This window comes from Procambarus clarkii, chromosome 5 (genome assembly GCF_040958095.1).
Source record: "Procambarus clarkii isolate CNS0578487 chromosome 5, FALCON_Pclarkii_2.0, whole genome shotgun sequence".
In the NCBI taxonomy this organism is placed as follows: Eukaryota; Metazoa; Arthropoda; class Malacostraca; order Decapoda; family Cambaridae; genus Procambarus; species Procambarus clarkii.
Genome location: NC_091154.1, coordinates 40,032,261 through 40,044,809, shown reverse-complemented (window position 1 = coordinate 40,044,809; position 12,549 = coordinate 40,032,261). Strand labels below are relative to the sequence as shown.

Genomic DNA, 12,549 nt, shown 5'->3' with positions numbered 1-12,549 from the left:
ACTGCCACACCTGGTCACCACCACACTTGGCTGCTGCTCTCACGGTGCTCGTTCAGTGTGGCAAATTCAGTAAGGGTCGACAGATGGTGAGGGGAGGGCAGGTGAGGGGAAAGACAGGTGAGGGGAGGGCAGGTGAGGGGAGGGCAGGCGAGGGGAGAGGGCAGGTGCCCGGAAGGTGGTGGGAAGGAGACCAGGAAGGAGGAAAAGAAAAGGGAGGGGGGGAAGCTAAGGAGACGAAACCCAGTAAAGCAGAAGAGGAGAAAGAGGAGGTGGAGTTAACACCGAGGAAGACGACCCTATCTTCTTTACACCCCCTTCGTGTTACCTCGCCCCATATCCCCCCTCCCCCCCTCCCTCCTCCCCCCCCCCCTTCCCCTAGTTCGTGTTTGTCTGTGTTGAAGGGCGAGGCCGCCGCCCCTCCTCTCCTGGTCCGGTGTCCTGAAGGAAAATAATAGCAGGAAATTTGGACGTTCATTTGCAAGTAAAATAGGAAGGAAGTCATCCAGAAACCAGGTTGGAAAGTTTGCTAACGTGGTTAGTAAGAAGTGTGAGTGAGTGAGTGTCTGTGTGAGTGTGTGTGTGTGTGTGTAAGAGTGTGTGTGAGTGTGTGTGTGAGTGTGTGCAGGCCCACCACACCCACCTACACTACCAGCCACCTGGAAAATACGACAGGAAACCGCTGGAAATTTCAGAGGTGGTTGGTGCTTCGGCATTCTGGTGCTTTCCCATCAGTGACTCTCGCCCTCTCTATTGGTCCTGTTTTATCTTGTGTTTTTTTTTTTTAACTTTACTGACGTTCAGTTCTTTGTTATATCTGACCTTGAAATCAGATGTCTGAATGGAGGTGGCTTCTACTACTTCTTCTAGTGCACGCCACTTGGTAACTCTCCCGTACTGGGTATGAGTATATCTTTACATTCCTTCACCTTATTTGTGTTTTTAGCTTTTACGTATGTCTTCTTGTCCCATTTTCTCTTAATTGGCTCTTAAGTGGCTGTCCCCCCCTGTGTGTGTAATATATATATATATATATATATATATATATATATATATATATATATATATATATATATATATATATATATATATATATATATAGGGGTACCACCTCTGGTGCAAGTGTAGGGACCCATAGCCCCGGAGAAGAAAACAAAAGAGTACTCAGGGACTCAGAGAAGACCTTGTGGATTCTCACTGAACACTTTGATATTTTCTTCCCCTACCACCCGTATTCTTTAAGTGTGTGCGTATATATATCTAATTTTATTTTAAAATTTTGTTACATAAAAAGGGTTACAACATTGGTTACATGCAGGGTACAAGGCTGCTTGTCACAAGTTGTACAGCTCCTCCAGCTCTTCAGATGGCGGGCAGGAACCATTGATGCAGTGAGCATTTCCTTTCTGGATCGCCACCCTAAGGCGCTGAAAGAGAAAACTGGCGGCTCTAGGGGTCTCTAGTTGTTTCAATTAGCTTGGACCCCAACTCCTTCAAAAAACTTGCAGCACTTTTACCCAAGCCACCAAGTGTCTCTGAGGCAATGGGGACAAAATTGTAGTGGGCACAATTACCCAAAAAAATAATTGTTTGGGCAATAATAGAAAACGCTGATCTAAGCATGCAGAATATCCACATTCTTCTTATAGTGGCAGAGTTCCCATATGAAGATGTGATCAAAGACTTGGCGATATGGGGGATATAGCCTCCCTGATGGGTGGTAAGCGGTGCAGGAGCGGTCCCCAAGCGCACTGACCGTCACGTCAGTTCTTAACTTATCGTCAGTAAGCTGGGGCCAGATTCACGAAAGCACTTACTCAAGCACTTACGAACCTGTACATCTTTTCTCAATCTTTGGCGGCTTTGTTTCCAATTATTAAACAGTTAATGAGCTCCGAAGCACCAGGAGGCTGTATGTAACAATAACAACAGCTGATTGGCAAGTTTTCATGCTTGTAAACTGTTTAATAAATGTAACCAAAGCCGTCAAAGATTGAGGAAAGATGTACACGTTCGTAAGTGCTTGCGTAAGTGCTTTCGTGAATCTGGCCCCTGGACTGTTGATTGCTGTCTTCAGGGATCATCTGGTAGGCGGGATTTGAATATAATCAATGAGTATTTGTATATACTTCTATAGATATCAATAGAATAATCTATTTTATTCCTCTCAGTGTGTAGTGATCATATCCCCTCTGCTGTCCTCAGGGTTTGTGAGATTGAGTTCCTGTCCTCTTAGCTTCATACTCTTAATTAAGACGCTAATGTTCTCGTAAGTTTAGTTTGTTATCACAAGGTGCTCACAAAGTGCGGGTTCCGGGCTGGTGCTGCATATTCTAGCTTAGGCCTCACAGAGACTGTATAGATTTGAAAGAGTAGCTACAGTTCTTGGGTCCCTCCTCTCAACCATTAATCGACTGGTGCATAGCCTCCAGAGCCTACTGGGCTCTATGATATCAACATTTAGAAATGGATATAGAGTTTGTCGCCACATTAAGATTGTTCACTCTCCTGACTGAACAAAATATTTTGTGTTGTCTCATTTGGTTACTTATAACTCACATCTGTGTCCCCTTGTCCGTGTACGACCTATGCTAAATTGTCTGTTCTTGTCTGCTCGGTCCGTTCCCCCTGAGAATTCTGTATGTATTAATAAATAAATAAAACTAACAAAAGCAATCGGCAAGCAAAAGCAATTTAATTATAAATTACAATCGGTAGGTTCCTCAATTTTATTCTTACATAGTTATACCTTAATATACTTCCATTTTCTCTGACGACGCTATAATAGGGTACGTTTTCTTTTTCAGGATCCTGAGGGACACGATAGAATTTGCTTCAAAAAGGTGGCGGTCGTGGAGGACTTCTTCGATATTATATACAACCTTCATGTATGCAAGGATGGCAAGGAACAAAAACATATGGGACAAAAGAGGACATATCGGGCTGTAAGTACCAACATTTGATTACACGTAACTAATGACTTTATATAATAAGCAATTACCTTATCCTCTGTGAAACCATTTTATCTTGTACGATTCAGTCTTGTCTATCGAATTAAATTATTATTATTATTACTGTGGTTGATTCTTATTTAACAGATAATGGATAAGTCGATCCATATCATTTATAATTTAATTTGTTTAAACATGTGAGAGTGACATTAGCAGTGATTATTAGAATGTCAACAGTGATATTTTTGATGTACGCGTGTCCCTAAATATTGAAGTTCTCATAGTCAAGCAAGAGGCCGAAACCTCTAGTGTCACGCCTGAGTCACTGCTCTTGATCTAACGTCACTGCGCTTAATCTAACGTCACTGCTCTTGATCTAACGCCACTGCTCTTAATCTAACGTCACTGCTCTTGATCTAACGCCACTGCTCTTGATCTAACGCCACTGCTCTTGATCTAACGCCACCGCTCTTGAGCTAACGTCAGGTCAAGGATATTGACAGTTGCCAGTCTCACTCCTCTGCGGCCGGGCCATAACTATTAACTATCATGCTTATGTAACAAGTTAGTAGAGGAGAGTAGGGGGGAGGAGTTAGAGGGCCATTATCGCTAACTTCACGAGGATCATTTCAGGACAAAAAGAAGGACAAGTTTTTGTAATTTCAGGACAAAACACAGTGCATATTGTGTGCCTCCATCCTTAGTAACTGTAGGTACTATCATTTTGGGATGAGAAGTTAGATTTAGATTTAGATTTATTATTCAGGTAAAGGTACAGGCATAGAGGATGAGTTACAAAATATAATGTTGGATTTAAAGATAGAGCTAGTACATACAATACTTAAAGCCACTAATACGCATAGCGTTTCGGGCAAGTTTCGGGCAAGTTTCGGGTTTCGGGCAAGTTCAATAACATGGTGCCCCTCTTGGTCCGGCATCCAAACAGCACAGTGTATGTGTTTAATAAATCTGCAGCGATGCTAAAACAGAGGTAAATATAAATTGCCCGAGTGACATTAGGCGACACCAGGGTGTCAATAGGCTTCAAGATTATAAAGTGGCGGGTGGAGCTCACTGAAGACAACTTCAAGCCTTTAAGTTTGAAAACAAGAAAAACGGCTCTTGATATCAGTTTAGTAATGAACCAAAAATTGTAAATTTGACTGAGAATTGTATCTTTAAATATTTTTTTGTTTTTAATACCTAAAGATGAGACAAGAGTGTGTGTGTATGTTAGGAATAAGGCCGCTGCTGCTGTTACAAGTGGACGCTTCCAGTTGTCCAGGAGAGGAAGTGTGTGTGTTAGGATCATGTAATTCGCACCAAGCCTGCCACTGACCTTCCCCAGGATGGGACCCACAATAGTTGCCTAGCTCCTAGTTACCTTGTTAACTGTTAGGTGAACAGAGGTATCAGGCGGAAGAAAACATGCCTTTACGTCTAGCCCTGCCAAAAATCAATTGTGTTGAATAATTTAGGTCACTATTCTGCAGAATTGTAGTAAAATTTCTTAAAATAAATGTGCAAATATATTGGAGTTAAAAAAAATATTTTTTATTTATTTATACAACAGTTCTTAAATTCTTGTATTAAAAAGATATACAGAAACGATGATCAAGTTAACCCCCGCATGAGGAGTGGTATAGATGAGGTGTGAGTCTCCGCCCATTGAGTCCCCCGCCCCGTGAGTCCCCGCCCTGTGAGTCCCCGCCCCTGAGTCCCCGCCCCGAGTCCCCCGCCCCCTGAGTCCCCCGCCCCGAGTCCCCCGCCCCGTGAGTCCCCGCCCCGTGAGTCCCCGCCCCGTGAGAGATGCAGTGAGACACCTGGCTGCACTCTATACACCTATGTAAGGTCTAAATAAATGTGGCATCACTAGGGTGTTGAAACTATAAGATCAGGGCTGAGCATGTAGGAAAGGTTTCAGATTTGTCTAATGCAGATTTCAACGGTGTGGAGGCTTATCTTGAGGTCATCTTGAGATGATTTCGGGGCTTTAAAGTCCCCGCGGCCCGGTCCTCGACCAGGCCTCCACCCCCATGAAGCAGCCCGTGACAGCTGACTAACACCCAGGTACCTATTTTACTGCTAGGTAACAGGGGCATAGGGTGAAAGAAACTCTGCCCATTATTTCTCGCTGGCGCCTGGGATCGAACCCAGGACCACAGGATCACAAGTCCAGCGTGCTGTCCGCTCGGCCGACCGGCTCCCTTCTACCTCGAAAAGTTTTAAAATCAACGAAAAATGTTTGTGTGTAAACAGACCTTTGTCTCTCACTGGGAAGATGGTGTACTTCACTATGTCTTAGGTTGATATAATGATGGTGTGAGGTGGCAGTATAGTGTGTACCAATGAGACCGGTCTCCTTCCCCCGGCAGGTGTCTGAGCGCTACGCCTTCGTGCCCCGGGAGGCCGTCACCAAGTTCCTGGTGTTGTGTACGGAGTGTCCTCGGCGCTCCGTCGGCGTCCACGTCGGCCTGGGCGTTCCTCTGGGCGTCGCTAACCTGCCGGTGCCCCCACCAACCCTGCCCTTGCCAAACCTGCCCCCGCCGCCGCCGCCACCACCTTCTGCCCCGCCTCAACCACCTAATAGGTAAGATGAACTAGGTGTGTGTGTGTGTGTGTGTGTGTGTGTGTGTGTGTGTGTGTGTGTGTGTGTGTGTGTGTGTGTGTGTGTGTGTGAAGGTGTGCTGTGGCAGTCTACTCCATGGTGGAGTCCTTGCCATGTCAAAAACAAAATGAAGTTGGAGAATGCCCAGAGGCACATGACCAGACTAGTCCTAGAAATGAGAGGTTGAGTAATGAGGAAAGTTAATGGAAATTAAACCTCACTTCACTGGAAATACAAAAAAAAAGGGTAAAGTGAGACATGACTACCACGTACAAAATTCTCAGGGGTATTGATAGGGGGAGCCAATGACAGATTATTTGGCGCGAGTGGTGCCCGAACGAGGGGTCACATGTGGAAACTCGGTAACCAAATGAGCCCCAGAGACATTATAATTTAATATTTTTCAGTGTGAGAATAGTGAAGAAATGTGGGGCACTAAGATGTACAATGGCGAGGCAGAATTCATACAAAGTTTCGTATATAACAGAAACCATTAGGTCTAAGATCCTATACATCTGTTAATTCAGAGTTTAGAGACTAGACCAAAAGCCGAGTCTGACCCTCACAAGCACAATTAAGTCCACACACCCCACACCCACATACACCCACACCCCACATACACCCACACCCACATACACACACACCCACATACACATACATACAGGGTAAGCCATGGTTGTGGGACTTGCCCTTCAGCGTCTGTTATTGTGTTCAGCACTGTCTTGCCCTCACTGGGTTCCCTTTACATTATGCAGTTCAGTTTTGGGCACTGTGCCACGGAATAGAAATAAATGTACTTGACCGTAGGTAGAAAAAATAAAGTTAATCCCAGGAATTTAAGGCATCCCTTATGCTTAATATAATTCACCTTCTCTAGAAAGACAAAGAGTAAAGGAGGACATAGAATTCCTGTATACAAAATGAGGAAGAGTTTAAAACAAGGAAAATAGTAATATGGCATAGAAAGTTTAGATGCAGAAATGTCTGGGCATGTATTAGTGTGTGAATAAGGTGGTAGATGTATGGAACTAATTTCCAAGTAACATAATACCCGTGTGATCGCTGGCTGTTATCACAGCACAGGTTACATACGTGCATGAATGAGTGTGCTTGTGTGTAATTGGGAACTGCCTCGCGTGGGCTGGTATGGCTTCTGGCGTTACCTCTCTTCACATGTTCATGTGTTATGCCCTTCGGACACTTGCCACCTGTGTCCCAGTGTTCGGGGAGCAACACCTTTTCCAAACGTGTCCTTGTCTTCTCTGGCTCTTGCCGTGAGATGTGTGTGTGTGTGTGTGTAAATAACGTGTGTGCGCATGTGTGTTTGTGAGAGAGGAGGCGTCTGTGTTTGTGTGTGTGTGTGAGGAGACGCCTGTGTGTATGAGGAGGCGCATGGGTGTGTGAGGAGACGCCTGTGAGGTACAGATATAACATGTAGGACTCTCTCTGTCTCTCACAGCCGCCACTCCCAGGACGTGACCGTGAAGGAAGAGCCACAGTACGCTTCTCCCGTCCGCCTTCACCACCAGCACCATCACCCACAGCACCACCACCCACAGCACCACCACCAGCAACACCACCACCTGCAGCATGCGCACCATCACCACACACACCACCACCCTCCAACACTCTTGCAGCAGCAGCAGCAGCAGCACCTTCAACAGCACCACCAACACCACCACCACCACAACCACCACCAACAAACCCACCTAGACCACCAACACTCACCACAGCTTGAAAAGGAAAAACAAAAACAGCAAAAAGAACACCGAGAACAACAACAGCAACAATTAAAGCAGCAAAAACAAAAGCAGGAACACGAAGAGAGGCAAGAGAAGCAGCAGAAGAAGAAGGACGAGAAGGAGGAAGCAGAGAAGGAGCGAGAAGCGAAAGAAAAGGAAGAGGAGTGGAAGAAGCAGGAGCAGGAGGAGGAGGCAGAGGAGCGGGAGTACAGCAAGCACGTGAGTGTGGTCAGCCACCAGGTCGACTACAGGCTGCCCTTCACTAGCATCTACCTCAAGCACTGCCGGGCCTCCACCACTCTCAACAAAAACAACAATTACATCCACAACAACAACAACTTCAACCACGTCGCGTGGAAGGTAGGCAGCTGTCTTTGTTCTCATTCTCACAGCTAATGTTTTCAGTTGGTACAAACAAAAAAATCAATAGTGAACTCACTTATAAGCTAATTATAATGTGGTGATTATATTAAAGATGCGAAAAGTGCGTGAAAATGTGAATTTGCTAAATATTGTCTGTTTAATCGTAGATTATATTTGCTTTAATTATCCACTGATAAACTAATCACATTTTAAGTGGTACCTGTCTTAAATAATCACAGATTGACTGATGACGTCTCTGCAGATATCTATTAAACCGTTTGTTACAATAATCAGAATTATTGGACTATCGAAAATAATCGTTCCCGTGAAAATTATATTTATCCATAGTGGTTATCCATAGTTCCCCCAAAATTATATTTATCCATAGTGGTTACTTATGCATTAATGATGAAACACAATTGCGACTGTATAAGAAAATGTTCAACGAAGTCAGAGGGTTTTTATGTATGGTGTGAGAGCGGGGAACAGTAACTCGGGCGTGTGACTGTTATCGTGACAAAGTTCTGCGTGATGAGAACTATTTTGATATCTTGAGGTTATCTTGAGATGATTTCTGGGCTTTAGTGTCCCCGCGGCCCGGTCCTCGACCAGGCCTCCACCCCCAGGAAGCAGCCCGTGACAGCTGACTAACACCCTGGTACCTATTTTACTGCTAGGTAACAGGGGCATAGGGTGAAAGAAACTCTGCCCATTGTTTCTTGCCGGCGCCCGGGATCGAATCCGGGACCACAGGATCATAAGTCCAGTGTGCTGTCCGCTCGGCCGACCGGCTCCCTATATGGATCACAACAGAGACGAAAAGCCCTGAAGGACGCCAATGACAGACATATGACACCTTCCACCACTGAACACAAGATCCAGGTGAACATTTCCTGAACAAGATCAAGGGTGAACATTTCCTGAACAAGATCCAGGGTGAACAAATTAATGTAACCTTCAAGGGGGTGGATTATATATTATTATTAACAAAGTTCCATCAAAGATCACTTCAGTACACATTCAGACCATCACCAGACGTTCAGATCCTGACCACCAGTACCCAAGTAATTGACTGAGAGCGATAATAAAAGAGTTCGTATAGCAGGAGCACTTGACGTCCCAACATATTCATCCAATGATTATCAAGGCATTATATATTTAGGTTAGTTTTTCGTTCAGTAAGACCAGAGAGAACTGCCCAATGAGGCACCACCAGATTAACCTCTCTCCTTGACACAGGGTGGCGACCTGTCACCTTGACACAGGGTGACCACCTGTCCCCTTGACATAGGGTGACTACCTGTCACCTTGACACAGGGTGACTACCTGTCCCCTTGACATAGGGTGACCACCTGTCCCCTTGACATAGGGTGACTACCTGTCCCCGTGACATAGGGTGACCACCTGTCCCCTTGACATAGGGTGACCATCTGTCCTCTTGACACAGGGTGGCGACCTGTCCCCTTGACACAGGGTGACTACCTGTCCCCTTGACATAGGGTAACCACCTGTCCCCTTGACATAGGGTGACTACCTGTCACCTTGACATAGGGTGACTACCTGTCCCCGTGACATAGGGTGACCACCTGTCCCCTTGACATAGGGTGACCACCTGTCCCCTTGACATAGGGTGACTACCTGTCCCCGTGACATAGGGTGACCACCTGTCCCCTTGACATAGGGTGACCATCTGTCCTCTTGACACAGGGTGGCGACCTGTCACCTTGACACAGGGTGACTACCTGTCCCCTTGACACAGGGTGACCACCTGTCCCCTTGACATAGGGTGGCGACCTGTCACCTTGACACAGGGTGACTACCTGTGCTCTTGACACAGGGTGGCGACCTGTCCTCTTGACACAGGGTGGCGACCTGTCCCCTTGACACAGGGTGACCACCTGTCCCCTTGACATAGGGTGACTACCTGTCCTCTTGACACAGGGTGGCGACCTGTCCTCTTGACACAGGGTGGCGACCTGTCCCCTTGACACAGGGTGGCGACCTGTCCTCTTGACACAGGGTGGCGACCTGTCACCTTGACACAGGGTGGCGACCTGTCACCTTGACACAGGGTGACCACCTGTGCTCTTGACACAGGGTGGCGACCTGTCCCCTTGACACAGGGTGACCACCTGTCCCCTTGACACAGGGTGACCACCTGTCCCCTTGACATAGGGTGGCGACCTGTCCTCTTGACACAGGGTGGCGACCTGTCCCCTTGACACAGGGTGACCACCTGTCCCCTTGACATAGGGTGACTACCTGTCCTCTTGACACAGGGTGGCGACCTGTCCTCTTGACACAGGGTGGCGACCTGTCCCCTTGACACAGGGTGGCGACCTGTCCTCTTGACACAGGGTGGCGACCTGTCACCTTGACACAGGGTGGCGACCTGTCACCTTGACACAGGGTGACCACCTGTGCTCTTGACACAGGGTGGCGACCTGTCCCCTTGACACAGGGTGACCACCTGTCCCCTTGACACAGGGTGACCACCTGTCCCCTTGACATAGGGTGGCGACCTGTCCTCTTGACACAGGGTGGCGACCTGTCCCCTTGACACAGGGTGACCACCTGTCCCCTTGACATAGGGTGACCACCTGTCCCCTTGACACAGGGTGACCACCTGTCCCCTTGACACAGGGTGACTACCTGTCCCCTTGACACAGGGTGACCACCTGTCCCCTTGACACAGGGTGGCGACCTGTCACCTTGACACAGGGTGGCGACCTGTCCCCTTGACACAGGGTGGCGACCTGTCCCCTTGACACAGGGGACTAGATATTGTTTGAGTATTTACTTCTCCTCTGCTTGTGAGGATGCTAAGCCCATTAAAGGAGTAAAATTAACATTGGAGACTGAATTGTAATTGTATAACTTATATGCCAAGTGCCGAAGAACCTAAGAAATACAGAGAAGGTTCATGGCCAATTCATTAAAGTAACTTTTGTTTATATACATTAACATATGTATACAACAATACAGTAAGACCTTCTTAGGTCATTGTCAACACTTCCTCCCAGTCAAGCTGTTAAGAATGACCTGAGAAAGTTGTAAGCAATTATTTTATATTTCAAATTTCCGCATTTAGTAGATCAGCGATTTTATATATAATATATATATATTATATATATATATATATATATATATATATATATATATATATATATATATATATATATATATATATATATATATATATATATATAATGTGCATTCTGGCTTTTGAAGGAAATCAATGTCTGGTGTCATATCAGCAAAGGAGAAATCTGCCCTAAGTCACACAACCTTTTCCGTCTGGTATTTTATTTGGAAGACACGAAATCCAATTTTGTGGCAGCAAGCCCTTGAGGTGGTTGCTAGGATGTGCTCCCACTCGCCTTCATTTTCTGTGCACTAGCTGCTCCTCGTGCGCCCCTCCACCGCCACTTGGATGGCTGTCATTTGGGACACGGATGAAGTCTGAGTAGTGAAACTTGATGCTGAAATACCGGCTGATAAAAGTTTTAGGGATCTTTAGAATGGGTGAAAAATAGGGAGGCGGCAACTGCGCTGGCCAGGAGGAGCGGACTTGGAGGTTGTGGCAGTGTTGGCCGCCCAGTGTGGCTCTCGCTACCGCGGAGGACGGGTCGCGTCCCTACTCACTTGTATCCGTAACTGCCTGTTAATCAACGCCGCTTAATTAATATCTGAGTGAACAATTCAAGCGTGACCCGAAGATGAGTAAGTGGCGGAAGGTGTGGAGAGGAAGATAAAATTTACTGACGTGTTGACAGCGGGAAGATATTCAGGGATGTCTTTTAAATTCTATAGGGTTATATAGCTTCCCTTCAGCGACTTGCTTCTGGGTGCAGCGAAATGGCTCACAAGCGCAAACCCTCCAGTGTAGTAAAGGTGAGCGTTGCTGGCGTGTCTGCACCTCTTACACCAATATTTAATGTCTAAGCCGTTCGTATATTTGAAAAAAAAATTGTGTGTGTGATTTTCTATTTTATTTCTCACCAATGTGTACACAACGCTGGATAACTAACTGTGACTGGTCGCCACACTAAGGCCACAATACAACATAAATAAATGTGTGTATACTTGTACTTATAATTTGCATAATTGTTGACACGGTTGGCCTAAAGCATGTTTTATAATCACTGATTTGTGCCATACAACTCGCACCTGGCGTCAGGTTCTCACCTGTCACACCTGGCTCCTGTGTAACACCTGGTTCTTATGTCCCACCTGGTCCTTGTCACACCTGGCTCCTGTGTCACACCTGGTCTTTATGTCACCCTGTCTAATGTGTCACACACCTGGCCGCTGTCACACCTGGCCCAATGCTACACCTGACCCCCTATGTTACACCTGTCTAATGTGTCACACCTGGCCCCTATGTCACACCTGGTTCAATGCTATACCTGCCTCCTGCGTCACACCTGGTTCAATGCTACACCTGGCCCTTATGTTATACCTGTCCCAAATGTTGCAGTTGGTTCTTGACACACCTGGCTCCCTATGTCATAGAACACCTGTCTTCTGCGACCTACCTTTCATATGTCACACCTGGCGTCTATGTCATGCCGGCCTGACACACCAGTCCGCTGTGTCATACTTGGTTTCCATATCACAACTGGCATCTGTGATACACCTGGACCCTGTGTCATACCTGGATCCCGTAACACCTGGTCCCCCGTCATTCCGGGCTCCTGTTTTATATCTGACTTGTCACTCCTGGTATACCTGGCTCCTGTGTCACACCTGGCATTAATCTCGCCCTATATACCCGACTCCAGAGTCAAACTTACTCTCACACCTTCTCTCTGGCTTCGCTGTCTCTATTTGAACACTGGTCGAGGGCGTCGCTGGGGAGCAGAAGCCACAATGCGCCGTCAGCGGC

The 12,549-nt window shown here is 46.5% G+C and overlaps 1 protein-coding gene across 3 annotated transcripts in view; it reads left to right on the top strand.

Moving 5' to 3' along the window:
- The window catches only part of LOC123763296 (nucleolar protein 4), a 196,722-nt gene that overhangs the window by 140,963 nt on the left and 43,210 nt on the right, over positions 1-12,549 (top strand). For all 3 annotated transcript variants that reach the window (XM_069301632.1, XM_069301625.1, XM_069301638.1), the window contains exons 2-4: positions 2,805-2,942; positions 5,324-5,538; positions 7,016-7,658. In XM_069301632.1, the coding sequence (XP_069157733.1) occupies positions 2,805-2,942; positions 5,324-5,538; positions 7,016-7,658 (996 nt within the window). The remainder of the gene's footprint in view (positions 1-2,804; positions 2,943-5,323; positions 5,539-7,015; positions 7,659-12,549) is intronic.